The 16,101-nt window shown below is 37.2% G+C and overlaps 1 protein-coding gene across 1 annotated transcript; it reads right to left on the bottom strand.

Annotated features, from left to right (window-relative positions):
• Positions 1-3,818: 3,818 nt before the first annotated feature.
• LOC127163391 (tripartite motif-containing protein 16) lies at positions 3,819-7,986 on the bottom strand. Its single transcript, XM_051106605.1, has 7 exons — positions 7,913-7,986; positions 6,532-7,129; positions 6,275-6,355; positions 5,927-6,160; positions 5,134-5,281; positions 4,981-5,040; positions 3,819-4,839 (listed from the first exon to the last, which is right to left on the bottom strand). Exons 2-7 carry the CDS (start codon positions 7,087-7,089, stop codon positions 4,283-4,285), a joined length of 1,638 nt encoding a protein of 545 aa, XP_050962562.1. The 5' UTR covers positions 7,090-7,129; positions 7,913-7,986; the 3' UTR covers positions 3,819-4,282.
• Between the last annotated feature and the right edge of the window lie 8,115 nt (positions 7,987-16,101).

The following is a 16,101-nucleotide window of genomic DNA, read 5'->3' as shown; positions in this document are numbered from 1 at the left end:
CACACACACAAAACAATTTTGGTTCCTCAGCAGTTCTCTGGTTTTTGGTTTCTGTTTCACTATAAATACTATAACTTAAATCTTTTGGGGAAAAAACAGTTATTATACATCTGAAATGAATGCAGTCACCACATAACTAATGTCTGTACTGTCTATAAAAAAATAATACAAAAATACTAAATTATTATTGAGCCTCTGCTAAAAATATTTTTGGCGTGCTAAAGTATTCATTGGCAAAGCTCACTCTTCCCCCAAAGGTCTCTCAACTATTTAGCAGACAGTGGTAGTGCTTTTATCCACCGGCACTGTCTCTGGAATTCTGCAACCACACATTTATCTCACTTTCAACTTCAGAATCAGGAGGACTAGGCTGAAAGGAGCATTTTCAGCCTCTGAAAAGCAAGTAGGCCTATACAGGGGACCACTTTCCTGCAGGACATTGTCCAAAACAGTGATGACAAGGGGGATGATTTACAGATTTAAAGATGTCTGATATGTTTCTTAAACAGGAAGTCTTGATACTTCATAATAGTCTGTGTTTGGTTCACTCTTGATCATTATAATGCATCAAAATAAAAGCAGCTGTTGATTGTGTCTCATCAGCTCCTGTGATTCTGGATCCAAACGCAGCTCATCCAGATCTCATCCCGTCTGATGATCTGACCAGTGTAAAATGGAGTGACAAAAAAAAAAAAAAAAAAAAAAAAAACACTTCCTGATAATCCAGAGAGATTAGATGAGTGTCTTTGTGCTCTGGGTTCAGAGGGTTTTAACTCAGGAACACACTGCTGGGATGTGGAGGTTAAAAGAAGTTCACACTGGAGTGTTGGAGTAACTACAGCATCAAATCAGAGGAAGGGGGTGGATTCTTTAACACTGATGTCTGGAGTGTGTGGTATGATCAGTATGGACTGTCACAAAAAGTTTGGTTTTCCTGTTAAACGTGAACTTGAAAGGATAAGAGTGAATCTGGACTATGACAGTGGAACGGTGTCATTCTCTGATCCTGTAACTAACACACATTCACAACCACCTTCACTGACACTGTCTTGCCATTGTTTTGTAATCTTGATGAAACAACCTATCTGAAGATTTTACCAGTTACACTCTAACAGTGAAAATCACTGTTGAATCTGATCCTGCTTATGAATCAATTATTTTTTTTTTTAATAAAAATATAATACATTTACATACTCTATAGAATTCTTGTACGAATAAGATTTACTGTTGTCATCTATAATAACACTTTGCTTGCTTTTTTTTTTTTTATTTTCAAAAACTCTGAGACTCCTGAGTTCAGACTGAGTATCGTTAAATGTACACCACTTCCCCTAACTGAGTAATTCTTCAACATCACTCTCTTTGACTTGGTTAGAAATTTTGTCCGACTTGAGGCGGCGCCGACGCCTCGTGACTATCACGTGTGGCATCAAAGTATCGCGATAGCGATTCGAGAGCAGCGACTAGGTGTGTTCGAGCTCATGCTGCGCTGCGCAGACCGATCGGCGAGATTAGCCGAAAGCAGTCGGGGAGGAGCTGAAAACGGAGCCGTCAAGTCGGACACGTTGGGGATCTCGTTGCTTCCTCAAACATGGCAGATCACGTGGCGTTTGCCTACTTTATTGCAGATGAACTGGAAGCTATAGAAATACCTTTTTTGTTGGAAGAAATGCAGCAGAATGAACGACGGTAAGTTTATAAACAATATAATTGCATGTGTACATCATTTCATTTTAAAGTAACTGAACAAATACTGTTTTACAAATCAAGCTTATACTTAATCAAATTATGTTTTGTTTAGTGGTGTTATGTTAGGCTTCTGTAAACAATAAATAATTAGCTGTAATTGCTGTTGGAGAGTAAGCTACTTGTTTTGTGTTTATAGTACAAATACAAATAAGTTTTTATATAGCATGTTCAACAGTCGTGTAAACCTTAATTGTTGGAATCTATCCCAGTTCTACAAAAAACACTGAATGACAATACTTTTGAATTACAATACATGTGTATATAAAAAGTACAATAATAAACTTATGCACAAATCCAATATAAAGAATTTCAGGGAAAAAAAATGTACTGCAGTCAAAAGATCGTAAACTATTTACGAAATGGCATGCAAATTGATTTGTTATGCAATTATATGGATTAAAGCACGAAACACTCGTGATCATCGTCATGTGGTGAATGTGGCCAATCATGAGAAGCTGTGACGTCATCACAGCCTGGTGCAGTCCCTCCTGAAATGCTGCGCTGGCTGAGCAAGCCGGCTGTTCTATGAAACGGCTCGCGTTACTTTGATGCCACACGTGAACGTCACGTGGCGTCGGCGCCGGTTCAAGTCGAACAAAATTTCTAACCGGCATGCACTACTTCAAGTCAGCCGCCGATCGGTCTGCGCAGCGCCGCATGAAGTCGAACGCACCTACTCACTTTTTTTTTTTTTTTTTTTTTTTTTGCAGTTTTTAGAACAAAAAAAAAAACATACAAGGGCAATTACATAATACATAACCTAAAAAATACAACATTAAACAAATTAAAAAAAAAAAAACAATGTAAGAAATAGAAACAATATAAAATTAAAATAAGGCAAGCAGTAACATCACATATCCATAATCAAGTACAAATACTTATAAATTAATTAGGCTTTAAAGTAATTTACTTTTTTTTTTTTTTAGCTTTGCTATTTTTTGTTTCTTTTAATGTACACAGGTGGTGACCAATTTCTATTTTAAAATGTAAAATTAGGTTTTTTCACGAGCGCGACTGACTCAGCAGGCGCAGTTTGTTCAGAGCGGCTGCAGGAGCTCTGTTCATCTCATGACTGTTTCACGATTGGCCAGATTCACCGCATGACAACGATCACGTGTGTTTTGGGTTTATTCTAACATCCTCAAGTCTGATAATGCTGACAAATCTGTGTTTTTAGAACAATAAAAGTGTTTTTACTGTGGTCGCAATGTTATTGAGTCAGATTTATCATAAAACACTGATAAAAGCATAAATAACCCCACTTTATTAGTATTTAAATGGTATATGTTTATGTTGATCATTATTCTTGTTCAGATGGCGCTGTATTAAGCAGTATATGAAACGTGTTTCTGTTGCTCATGAAAACGCTTTTGAAAAGTCTGTGTATTTGATAAATATTGCATTTTTTTAATTCATTAATTTATTTATTTTCATTTGATTGATTGGAGAGCATTATTGAACTGCTATTATTAAACATGTAAAATACATTACTTCTAAGTTGAAAAAAAAAAAAAAAAAAAAAAAAAAAACAGATTAAAAGTCCTGAAAGCAGATCTTGACCGCAACTGATCACAGCTGTTTTTGCAGAATATGAAAAATACATTTACATGTTTTGTGATTTGAATTTAACAATTTAGTTAAATCACTGAATAGTAACAGACAGATTAAATTACAACATCTCAGTCAATGCAATGTGAAATAAACAGTACAGTTCTATAAACTATACACAAGTAGAAGGAATGTCAAAACAATAACAGACTATGAACTGTGATTAAAATGACTGAACTTAACTGGCCTCTGTGTTGTGATAAATAATTAAGATGTCTGAAATGTAGCATAAACATGATTATATATCAATTATAATAATTTTTAAATTCAATTATAAAAAACACAAGCAAAATTATGTCACTGAGGGTTTTATGCACCAATTCCAATGATGGTTTCTTACTTCAAGGATTTAAAAATTATATTTAACTTTTAAATTAAAAGAACAATCATTCAAATCTAAATCAGTTAGATTACATATATATATATATATATATATATATATATATATATATATACACGTACATTAATGTATATACGTATATATACAAACAAATCTAAAACATCCAACATAAAAGCATAAATCACTGTACCTCAAAATGATATAAAAATATTGATTTTTGAATAATTCAATCATGATTAATGAGAGATGAGAGCATAATCATTTAATAAATCTTTTGAGAAGAGATTTAATGTAGAAAAAGTGGTTGAATTTTACCCTGTGCTACCCTCTACTGATCTTTTGCATTTTTCAATAGTTCAGTTAAGTTATGTTATAAATTAGTTTTTTTATCCACCTTATTTTTAACAAGAAAGCAGCTGCTGCCATTTGTTACTTGAATGTGTTTGGCTTTGGGGGTCATTCACTTCCAGTTACTTTACCTGTACAAAATCAGCCTGTTATGCTGCTTTGTACTGCAAACTTTTAATTTTTATCATATTATTTTCATTTCACCAGGAAATCTCTTTAAGAGAAAATCTCACAGTGTCATAAAAACAGCTTTCTTCCACGTCTACTATGGTCTTTTTTCAGGTCTATGATCCTGGCAGATGAACCGGCTCCAACCTTAAATGCAGGATATAAGGGTTCAGTGAAAGTGGTCTGGACTCTGTGAAGGAGAGTCATTGTGTCAGAGACACTGTAGAAGGACAGAGTTCCTGCTCTGTAATCCAGATACACTCCTATTCTAGAGACAACAGGGATTGAGACATTTTCTTGCTCATGAATGAATCCGAAATTCTTCATAAAATAACCCAGTCTCCATGACTTGTTGTTGAAGCCAAGTGCACAGTCATAAGTGCTTCCTTTACGTTTAATTCCTATGTAACAAACTCCTACAGCCCATTCATTCCCACTGCACTCAACCTCCCAGTAAAAGCGACCGTACAAACCATCTCTAGACAAGATATAGGGACGCTCATTAAACCGCTCTGGTTGATCAGGATATTGCTGAGCTATTTCTGAAGATGATATTTTCCTGTTGTCTTCTGACAGTTTGATGTTTTGGTGTGCAGTGTTTAGATCCAAGTGAAGCTCACAGAAATCTGAGGAAGAGAAATGGACAAAAAACAAATATTGAACAAAGTACGCTTTGGTTCCAAAATGGTTACACTGTGACACATTGTATCCACTGTTACTTATCAATTAATAAGTGTTTCCTTTCAAGAAACATCAGTCACACTTACACTGCAAAAAATCATTTTTGGTCTTTGGTTCTGGACGGTTTGTAACATAGACATTTGACACTGAAGAGACAAAACAAAAAAAGCAAATGGTTAATTTGTTGGTTTTACCCTACAGAGTATGAATGGCAATATAACACATCAAAACATTCAGACCTTCTCTGAATATTCTGGCTGTTTGTTGTTGACAGACATCCTCCAAAACCTCCTTAAACATTGAGATTGAAATGTCTTTAAAGAACAGGTGAGTGTGTTGAGTGATGCCGCCTTCAAATGTGGGTAAAACACTCACAGACTGGCAGCTCTGAAATAAGAAATATACAGCACTGCTTGTTATGTAAAATACACTGGAAATGTGAAACTGTGGTAAGATACAATGATGAGATGTCTAGGTCTGTGATGTGGTGCAGTGTTTGGAGATACACAGTTGCAATCAAAATTATTCAGCCTTATTGCAAATCAGGTTTACTGGCAAAATGTACAAATTAAAAAAAAATTTGGTTTCCCTAAATTCAACTGAAAATTATTATAATTTTGAGACTTTATACTTAAAAGTCTAAAAAATGTTCAACCCCTTCTTGGCAAGCATCTTTAGTACTTAACAGAGCACCCTTTTGCTTTTATGACCTGCTGCAAACGAGATGCATAGCCAGACACCAGCTTCTGCAGCATCCCTAAAGGAATTTTAGCCTATTCCTCATGAGCAATGGTCTCCAGTTCAGTAATATTTCTGGGTTCACAAAACAGATTACATGAACCATGTTTGCAAAGTAACATTTAATTGCAAACCTATTATTTCTTTTGTAAACAAACCTTTTGTGCTACACTCGTATCATAATATACAACAGCATTCACATACAAAACAACAAAAAAAAAAAAAAAAACTTTGACACCGCGGTGGGGCGGTTGTCAAGTTGACAGGCACCGCCCTAGAAATGACTTTTTTTACCTTCAGACAATAGACCTGATCATCAGTAGTCAGAAGCTTCTTGGTCTTGCTTTGTCTTTTTCTGAGTTCTGTCAACTCTTGATCCAGATGTTTGTGAAGTTCCTCTGCTCGATTTATCTCAGTCTTCTCCTGAGCTCTGATCTGCTCTTTAATCTCAAAGCGTTTCTTCTCAAGAGAGCAAATGAGCTCAGCGAAGACCTTTTCAACATCCTCCATGGTCTGTAGTGCTGAATTCTTTTAGAGATGGAAAGATGTGATCATGCAGATCATAGTCATTTTGGCACACTAACCAAAATAAATGCAATTATTGTGAGCAATTTTTGTCAAGTTCTCTAAGAAGACACCTACTGTAAGAAGCTTCACAGCTTCACTGAGTTCCCTCTGTCTGCTTTCTCGCTCCTGGATCAGCTTTTGACATGACACCTCTGTCTAATTAATTAAACAATTATACACAAAAATACACCCTTTTTATTCTGGTAGAGGGGTGTAACAAGGTGAATTGAAATGACTGTCTAAATAAAAGCAAGATAATACAAAATAATAACAACAACAATAACAATTATTATTAAAATATGTTATGCATTTTTTATTACTGTTGATATTACCTTTTTACTAGTCCATTCTGAATCCACAAACACCACACTGTGTCCTTTATGATTATCAGTACACAAACAACAAATCCGTTGACCGTCTTCCTGACAATAAATCTCCAGAAGTTTCCCATGACTGAGGCAGATGTTCTCCTGAATGTTTCTGGAGGCTTCAACTAGTTTGTGCTTCATAAACGCAGGAGATTCATAGTGAGGCTGAAGATGAGTTTGACAGAAGGAGGCCAAGCACTGCAGACAGGACTTTACAGCTCTGTTCTTCTCTGTAATGCAGACATCACAGTCCACAGCAGCCATTTGTAGGGACGTCTTCTGCAGTGTCTCCATCATCTCAGCTATCAGTGTGTTTTTCTTCAGCAGAGGTTTCTGGCGGAAGCTCTCTCTGCATTGGGGACAGCGGTATGGTGGCCCCTGCTCCTTCTGGTCCCAGCAGTCAGTAATACAGCTCATGCAGTAACTGTGTCCACAGGGAATCGTCACCGGCACCTTCAATCCATCTAAACAGACCGGACAGCTGAACTGATCCATAAACTGACTCACTGCTGATTTTGCCATTTCTTTGCAGTGAATTTTGACTTCTGTCTTGTAATAAGAGCTGTTTTGCCAAAAAAAGCATCATTATCTGTCAAATGCCATATTTCACTGAAGTGAAAGTATGGATACTGCAAAGATTTTATCTCTTTTTAAAATGTCACCATTCTGTCATGGTTTACAAACAAATTTTATTACATAAATGGCTAGATCTCAAACAGTATATCATCATCTTACTGTCCAGCCCTAAAACTCCCTTGTGAAAATTAACCATGGTTTTACTATGAATAAAATCAAAAACATGATTATTGTAGTTATTCCATAACCACAAAATAACCATGGTTTTGCTAATACAAACATAGGTTAACTATGTTATGTGTGTGGTTATATAAATGCAGTAATCAAAAAAGAAAATTGATATTTTTGTTGTACTTGATTTCCATTGTTGCTGACAAAGAGCTGAAAATCATGTTATCAGAGAATCATGTGATCACAAAAAAAAAAAATGAAGCCTCACTGTCTTTCAAGTCATGTGAATTCTTCCCTATTAGCTAGTGTACTGTTATTCTGTATTGTACAGTTAATGAAAATTAACATTGCAATGAGATGTCATAACAAATGTCAGCAGACTGGGAATATTTTTATACGAGCAATTCATTCAAGGGTTTTCCAAAGGCTTCAACTCTACAATGAACTTAGGATGCTTTAGAGAAACACAGTCCAGTACAAGTTACAGGAATATGGCTGCTCTGTACACATAAATGCACAATACATAATTGCATGATTTCTTAATAAAAGCAGACAACGTGATAAAGTCATTGTTTTTTGGATCTTGTTAGGTTCTTACCTTGTCAGAAATACTGCTCAAATATGATTTGCTTTGCCCCAAAGAACAAGGGTGTAGCTCTTTCACAGAGGTTGAATCACTAGTGGTAAATATGTTTCATTTCTCTTGAATTCGAAGACTTCTGGTTTTCAGTGAGTGCGTAAACAAAATTGGCCTGTCTCAAAGCAGAGAGTGATATGAAACTGTGAGAGAAAGAGAAGTAAAAAATGTATTTTTCTCATATGATCAATTAAAAAAAAAGTTGCTGACTAAAGCAATAAGCCCCAAGAAGTTTTGGTTAAAGTAAGGGATAATGTGCATCCAGCCCATTGCTATCGCAGAATAAGGCCCAACAGGCTTATTGCTGTCCATTGCAAGTGCAGTAGCACTGACTTCATACACAAAATTTCACCATATAAAATAATTATGGCGATAAAAGATATTGATTTATGACAAAAAAAAAGGTTACCCAAAATCTTACCAGTTCATTAGTTATTTTATAACCCATACAGTGTACAGTCGTGGCCAAAAGTTTTGAGAATGACACAAATATTAGTTTTCACAAATTTTGCTGCTAAACTGCTTTTAGATCTTTGTTTCAGTTGTTTCTGTGATGTACTGAAATATAATTACAAGCACTTCATATGTTTCAAAGGCTTTTATCGACAATTGCATGACATTTATGCAAAAAGTCAGTATTTGCAGTGTTAGCCCTTCTTTTTCAGGACCTCTGCAATTCGACTGGGCATGCTCTCAATCAACTTCTGGGCCAAATCCTGACTGATAGCAACCCATTATTTCATAATCACTTCTTGGAGTTTGTCAGAATTAGTGGGTTTTTGTTTGTCCACCCGCCTCTTAAGGATTGACAACAAGTTCTCAATGGGATTAAGATCTGGGGGAGTTTCCAGGCCATGGACCCAAAATTTCAACGTTTTGGTCCCCGAGCCACTTAGTTATCACTTTTGCTTTATGGCACGGTGCTCCATCGTGATGGAAAATGCATTGTTCTTCACCAAACTGTTGTTGGATTGTTGGAAGAAGTTGCTGTTGGAGGGTGTTTTGGTACCATTCTTTATTCATGGCTGTGTTTTTGGGCAAAATTGTGAGTGAGCCCACTCCCTTGGATGAGAAGCAACCCCACACATGAATGGTCTCAGGATGCTTTACTGTTGGCATGACACAGGACTGATGGTAGCGCTCACCTTTTCTTCTCCGGACAAGCCTTTTTTCAGATGCCCCAAACAATCGGAAAGAGGCTTCATCGGAGAATATGACTTTGCCCCAGTCCTCAGCAGTCCATTCGCCATACTTTTTGCAGAAGATCAATCTGTCCCTGATGTTTTTTTTTGGAGAGAAGTGGCTTCTTTGCTGCCCTTCTTGACACCAGGCCATCTTCCAAAAGTCTTCGCCTCACTGTGCGTGCAGATGCGCTCACACCTGCCTGCTGCCATTCCTGAGAAAGCTCTGCACCGGTGGCACTCCGATCCCGCAGCTGAATCCTCTTTAGGAGACGATCCTGGAGCTTGCTGGACTTTCTTGGACGCCCTGAAGCCTTCTTAACAAGAATTGAACCTCTTTCCTTGAAGTTCTTGATGATCCTATAAATTGTTGATTTAGGTGCAATCTTAGTAGCCACAATATCCTTGCCTGTGAAGCCATTTTTATGCAATGCAATGATGGCTGCATGCGTTTCTTTGCAGGTCACCATGGTTAACAATGGAAGAACAATGATTTCAAGCATCACCCTCCTTTTAACATGTCAAATCTGCCATTCTAACCCAATCAGCCTGACATAATGATCTCCAGCCTTGTGCTCGTCAACATTCTCACCTGAGTTAACAAGACGATTACCGAAATGATCTCAGCAGGTCCTTTAATGACAGCAATGAAATGCAGTGGAAAGTTTTTTTCGGGATTAAGTTAATTTTCATGGCAAAGAAGGACTATGCAATTCATCTGATCAGTCTTCATAACATTCTGGAGTATATGCAAATTGCTATTTTAAAAACTTAAGCAGCAACTTTTCCAATTTCCAATATTTATGTAATTCTCAAAACTTTTGGCCACGACTGTACAAAGTCATTAACACGTTACAGAGGGCAGCGTCATATTCTGGAGTCACTCACTTTGACTTCCTGTGCTTCGGCTAAGTGTGACCTTGGGTTAGTCCAGGTGAGTTAATGTTGTGTATTGTCTGTTCGTTTTATTTTGGTTTTAGCTGATTTTGCATTTCCAATTCACTTGTTTGTGAATTGTGGGTAGTTGCCCCTGTGTTTTGGTTGTCCGGGCTTCTTTACGCGATTTGGCTGTTCTGCCCTGCTGTAGGAATGAAAATCTGCCTTCCCCCAGGTTCGCACTTCATGTACTTTGTTTGCTCATCGGCCGGGGATGTAGTGCAAGTTGCTAATTGTGTCTTATTTCAGTTAATATCAGGTGTGCGGGTGGCGGCTGTTGTGTATGTAGGCTGAGAGTTTAATATTCGGATATTTCCAGGTTCCCACAGCTGTTGTGTTGGGTAAACTGGGTTTTTTTCTCTTCCTACTAAACAATAGATTTTGTTTGTTAATTATTGTTCCTTTGTGTGGATTTGCATTGTTTCTGCATGTTTTTGGTTACAGTCATGTGGCTGGACCCATGCGTTTATGAGACCCAAAGAGTCTCTTCATTTCGTGTTCCTTGCCTTCATTTCGTGTTCCTTGGTCATCGGATGCCCATTTTCCACAAGTTGATATGATTCTTTAGCGTCTTAATGAAAAGTCTCTAATATACTTTGATTAAAAATTCTCAATGATTTTGTAAAACAACACCCTTTTTACCTTGTCAAAATCAGCTCTGCAAAAATCATCTCATTCTAAGGGATTGTTCCTTTAAATGCAAATGAGCTCTACTCGCCCCGCCCCTCTCTTCTCTCTGTGGAATGATGATCTTGTTTACTTTAGCCGCATTTAGCAGCTAAACTTCCTAACTACCACGTTATAAGGAAAGGCGATCCCAAAGGTTCATAAAAAAACGCTTATACACACTTCTGCTGTAAGTGAAGCTGGATCATGAATGATTTGCATGAACATAGACAGATATATGTAGATCGGGAGGTGCATTCCCTTCACAAACAAAGGTAATCTACTGCATCTTCAGCTGCTCAGATGTCGGGAGTAAATGACGACCACTATGTTCATTATTACATCCAGCAGCACAACACCTCAGTCACTCAGTCGAAGATTTTCTTGTCTAACTTATATCCCTGTTTCGGCATCAAAACAGGGAAAGTCACTGGACTGTGACAGCTGATTTAAGGTAAGAGCTCATGTCAATGAACTATCGTTCGAGCGGCCTCTGTCAGTGTGACGACACACCAACAGGTATCTGAGAATGGCTCAATCTGAAAAAGGGAATATTATTTTTACAGAAATTAATTAAAAACCACTGCATTGATTTTTATCATTATAGGGTAGATTTGTACTTACACTCCAACACACATTAATGTTCAAACAGCATGAAAAAGTGAACTTAGCATCCAATGACCCCTTTAAGGGATTTTGTGTTTGGTTGTTTTGTGTTTCATTCTTTCATGTTAATGAAGTCTTTGTTAAAGTTGTGGTTTTTTGATTTTCTTTTTTGTTTGTTTGTTTGTTTGTTTTCTTATATTGTAATTCAGTTATTGAGTCCTTATTGACAAAAAACCCCCACAGAATTGTTGACATGTTTGCAGATTTATTAAAAAAGAAAAACGTCTAGGTTACGTACGTAACCCTCGTTCCCTGAAGGAGGGAACAGAGATGTTACATCCCATATGTAACATCGTAGTGGAACGACTGAAGGGGAACTGAAATATCACATGGTCCTAAGTATTCAGACCCTTTGCTGTGACACTCAGGTGCTGATTATACCGATTATACTGATTGGACTTGATTAGGAAAGCCACACACCTGTCTATATAAGACTTTACAGCTCACAGTGCATGTCAGAGCAAATGAGAATCATGAGGTCAAAGGAACTGCCTGAAGAGCTCAGAGACAGAATTGTGGTAAGGCACAGATCTGGCCAAGGTTACAAAAAAAATTCTGCTGCACTTAAGGTTCCTAAGAGCACAGTGGCCTCCAAAATCCTTAAATGGAAGACGTTTGGGACAACCAGAACCCTTCCTAGAGCTGGCCGTCCGGCCAAACTGAGCTATCGGGGGAGAAGAGCCTTGGTGAGAGAGGTAAAGAACAACCCAAAGATCACTGTGGCTGAGCTCCAGAGATGCAGTCAGGAAATGGGAGAAAGTTGTAGAAAGTCAACCATCACTGCAGCCCTCCACCAGTCGGGGCTTTATGGCAGAGTGGCCCGACGGAAGCCTCTCCTCAGTGCAAGACACATGAAAGCCTGCATGGTTTGCTAAAAAACACCTGAAGGAATCCAAGATGGTGAGAAATAAGATTCTCTGGTCTGATGAGACCAAGATAGAACCTTTTGGCCTTAATTCTAAGCGGTATGTGTGGAGAAAACCAGGCACTGCTCATCACCTGTCCAATACAGTCCCAACAGTGAAGCATGGTGGTGGCAGCATCATGCTGTGGGGGTGTTTTTCAGCTGCAGGGACAGGACGACTGGTTGCAATCGAGGGAAAGATGAATGTGGCCAAGTACAGGGATATCCTGGACGAAAACCTTCTCCAGAGTGCTCAGGACCTCAGACTGGGCCGAAGGTTTACCTTCCAACAAGACAATGACCCTAAGCACACAGCTAAAATAACGAAGGAGCAGAGGTTGGTAGAGTACCCAAAATCTGTACTCAAGTAAAAGTACAAGTACTTATAGAAATATTTACTCATGTAAAAGTAACAATCTTAATAGTTGAGTAAAAACGTATCCGCTGGAAAAACTACTCAAGTAGCTACTTACTAGTTACTTCTGATCTGATTGATATGAAGCAAAAACCCTGTTTGGAAACGATTTGGAAAGCTTCCACACACCTCTCCTTGAAAGTCTTTTTGTTCTGCTTATATAAAACATACGCTGAAGTAAAGTAGCCTATCCTATCAGTCCTGTGATGGGCACATTAAAATCACATAAACTGTCATTTTCAATAAAATTTCAAACACACCCAGACGTTTTTCTAACTGTTAACTCTGTCTTTAATTTCACATTCACAACACAAAATTTGTCAGCATCTGCATTTAAACAAGCTAACAGAGAACAACAGAGAAAGTGTGTGTGCAAAGTATGTGTTTGTTATTATGTTTGCGTATGAACTGATAATATGTATATATTGTGTGATTAATGGTGCGAATGAATAATGTGCTGGGCTAAGCAGCTCTTTCTTTTCCTTTAAAAACATTTATTTACTTTATTCTTGCATTTGCATGCAATTTACATGCATGCAAGTACATGCATGCATTCATTAGATGGGAATAAATTAAAATGCAATGCCGTTTTTATTTTGTACATGTTCTACACTTAACGTTAGGTGAGGTGTCAAAAAAAAAAAAAAAAAAACCTTTAGTTAATTGTACGAATTTGTGTATAATGTCACAGTATGCACTTCAATTTATTTAGACTTGTGGAAAATGGATATGAAAACATGCCGACGTTTAGAATGAATGTTTTTTTACGAACGTGTGTTGTTTGTAAGGTTCAGAAGATATTTGTCATTGCTTGCACAAGCGCGCATATGAGGAAAAACATTCGGACAGTGTGTGAAATATGGTATTATAAGGTCAAAGTGCCCAGAGTTACCAAATTACCATTAATAGGGTTCAAATAGGCATCATATTGACACTTACCGCTACGCGTTTTTCAGGTAGGAGCTGGAATTTTTGTGCGCTGCGATGTCACTTTGTTTTGGTGCACACAGCCTGCATCGCATTATGAAACTATTCTTTTTGACATTTTTAAGTGAAAACATAGACTTGATTTGAGGCCACGGGTGATCTGCCCCCGATAACTCACACACGTCATCCTCTGCTACAGCCATCATCTTTCTAAAGGCGCGCTGAACTTCTTTGACTAAAGTGGGAGATGCGTAGCAGACTCTCGCGAAGCAGCCTCTCAAACGTCTCGCGAGACTTGAGATCAAGTCACATAAACGAATTATTTTAGATATCTAATATTTATTACAATTTTGTCAGTAACGGAGGAATGCTATCAAATGTAGCGAAGTAAAAGTAAAGTTTTTTCACTAAAAATTTACTTGAGTAAGAGTAAAAGTACCTATCTTTAAATATACTCTAAAAGTACTAGTTACCCCAAAAATTTACTCAAGTAAATGTAATGAAGTAAATGTAATTCGTTATTACCCACCTCTGCGAAGGAATGGCTTCACAACAACTCCGTGACTGTTCTTGAATGGCCCAGCCAGAGCCCTGACTTAAACCCAATTGAGCATCTCTGGAGAGACCTAAAAATGGCTGTCCACCAACGTTTACCATCCAACCTGACAGAACTGGAGAGGATCTGCAAGGAGGAATGGCAGAGGATCCCCAAATCCAGGTGTGAAAAACTTGTTGCATCTTTCCCAAAAAGACTCATGGCTGTATTAGATCAAAAGGGTGCTTCTACTAAATACTGAGCAAAGAGTCTGAATACTTAGGACCATGTGTTTTTTTTCTTTAATAAATCTGCAAAAATGTCAACAATTCTGTGTTTTTCTATCAATATAGAGTGCTGTGTGTACATTAATGAGGGAAAAAAATGTATGTATGTATATATACACACACACGTTTATGTAAATTCAATGCTGTATGTCAGCGCTCTGACATACAGCATTGAATTTAGATAAACATGATGAGATTTTGCCAAAACAATTTGCTCTGGAACAAATAACAGATTAATGAGACCAAAGACTGCCTGTTAGATTTCCCCAAAATGAATTATATCTCATGCTTAACCACTATAAAGACATTAGATCCAGTGGAAATTCCAGAAGATCTGGTCACACTGAGGCTTCTCTCAGGCAGATTCATGAGCACTGGATGGCTGCTCACGCCCTGGAGCTTGTCCATAAACATTGACACAAATTTTGAAATATGCATAATCTTTATTAACAAACTGCATATTTGAACTATAAACAAGTACATTCTCTACTAAAAGTAGATTCCGTACTGGTCCTTTGATGGTTTATGCTGGTCCTTGACCAGCTAAGGACCAGCTTAAACCAGCATCAAAACATACCTAACCAGCATATGCTGTTTTTTCACCAGGGAGAAACGGTAATATTTTTAAAATTATAGTGGATTTGGGCATCCTCCATGACACTTGTCTATATATATAGATTATATATATAGAGAGAGACAAGATTTTTAAACTTTTTTTTAAGAAATCCTCAGTGATGAATTATATAGGGAAAATTGTCTTTTATTCAACTAAAAAAGACAAAATGCAAAAAAAAAAAAAAAAAAAAAAATGTAGGTGCATTTTGAACTTTATGAAGTTAAACTTCCATTTGAATTAATTATATGCAGTAATAAACAACATTTAAACAAGAGCTTCACGATTCTGGAAAAATTGAGAATCGCAGTTGTTTCAGTGTCTCAGTTTAGCAGAGTTTAGCTCCAACCCTAAAGTCAAGCTGCAATACCAAACAGGACCACCTGGGGATGCCAATTGCTCACTATACTAGCCACCTTAGCATACAGATGCTGATCCATTAGTAATGATTAAACACGATTACACACAAAAAAAACACCCTTCTAAATGTTGCAAATGTAAGTGTTTTAGAGAGACAACACCGAGCTTTGCAAACTTCTATATAAAACACTCATCAGACATGAAACCATACTGAAATGTGCTTGTGCAAAAAACTATTAATGTGATGAGAGTGCACTCACACACACACACGGTTTGTTTCATATTAATATGTTCTCTCAATTTTATTTTTTGTTTGATTTAATGTTTTCTAGCATTAAACCTTGGAGAGTTTCAGTACAAGTTAATTATGAATGTGTTTCCTTACATTAGCCTGAAGAAACTCTGATGGGCCTTCTGACATACTTTTCAACATAACCAAAGGAAGGAAGTGACTCTATCATTTTTTTTTCTTTCTGTACTGACTCTTTTCATTAATGTCTCAGTAAAAGTAAAGAATCTGTGATTGTTGAAAAACCAACACAGATGCTTTTAGAAAGGATTATTGAAAAGCTTGTTTCTGAACTGATAGCAGATCTTAGTGTGATTATCTAGTGTGATTATCATTTTGAAACCATCAATAAGAAAGTGAAAGTAAAGTTT

Source organism: Labeo rohita, chromosome 3, assembly GCF_022985175.1.
Source record: "Labeo rohita strain BAU-BD-2019 chromosome 3, IGBB_LRoh.1.0, whole genome shotgun sequence".
NCBI classification, from domain to species: Eukaryota; Metazoa; Chordata; class Actinopteri; order Cypriniformes; family Cyprinidae; genus Labeo; species Labeo rohita.
The sequence above is the reverse complement of the archived record's forward strand: the minus strand, read 5'-3'. Positions and strand labels throughout refer to the sequence as shown.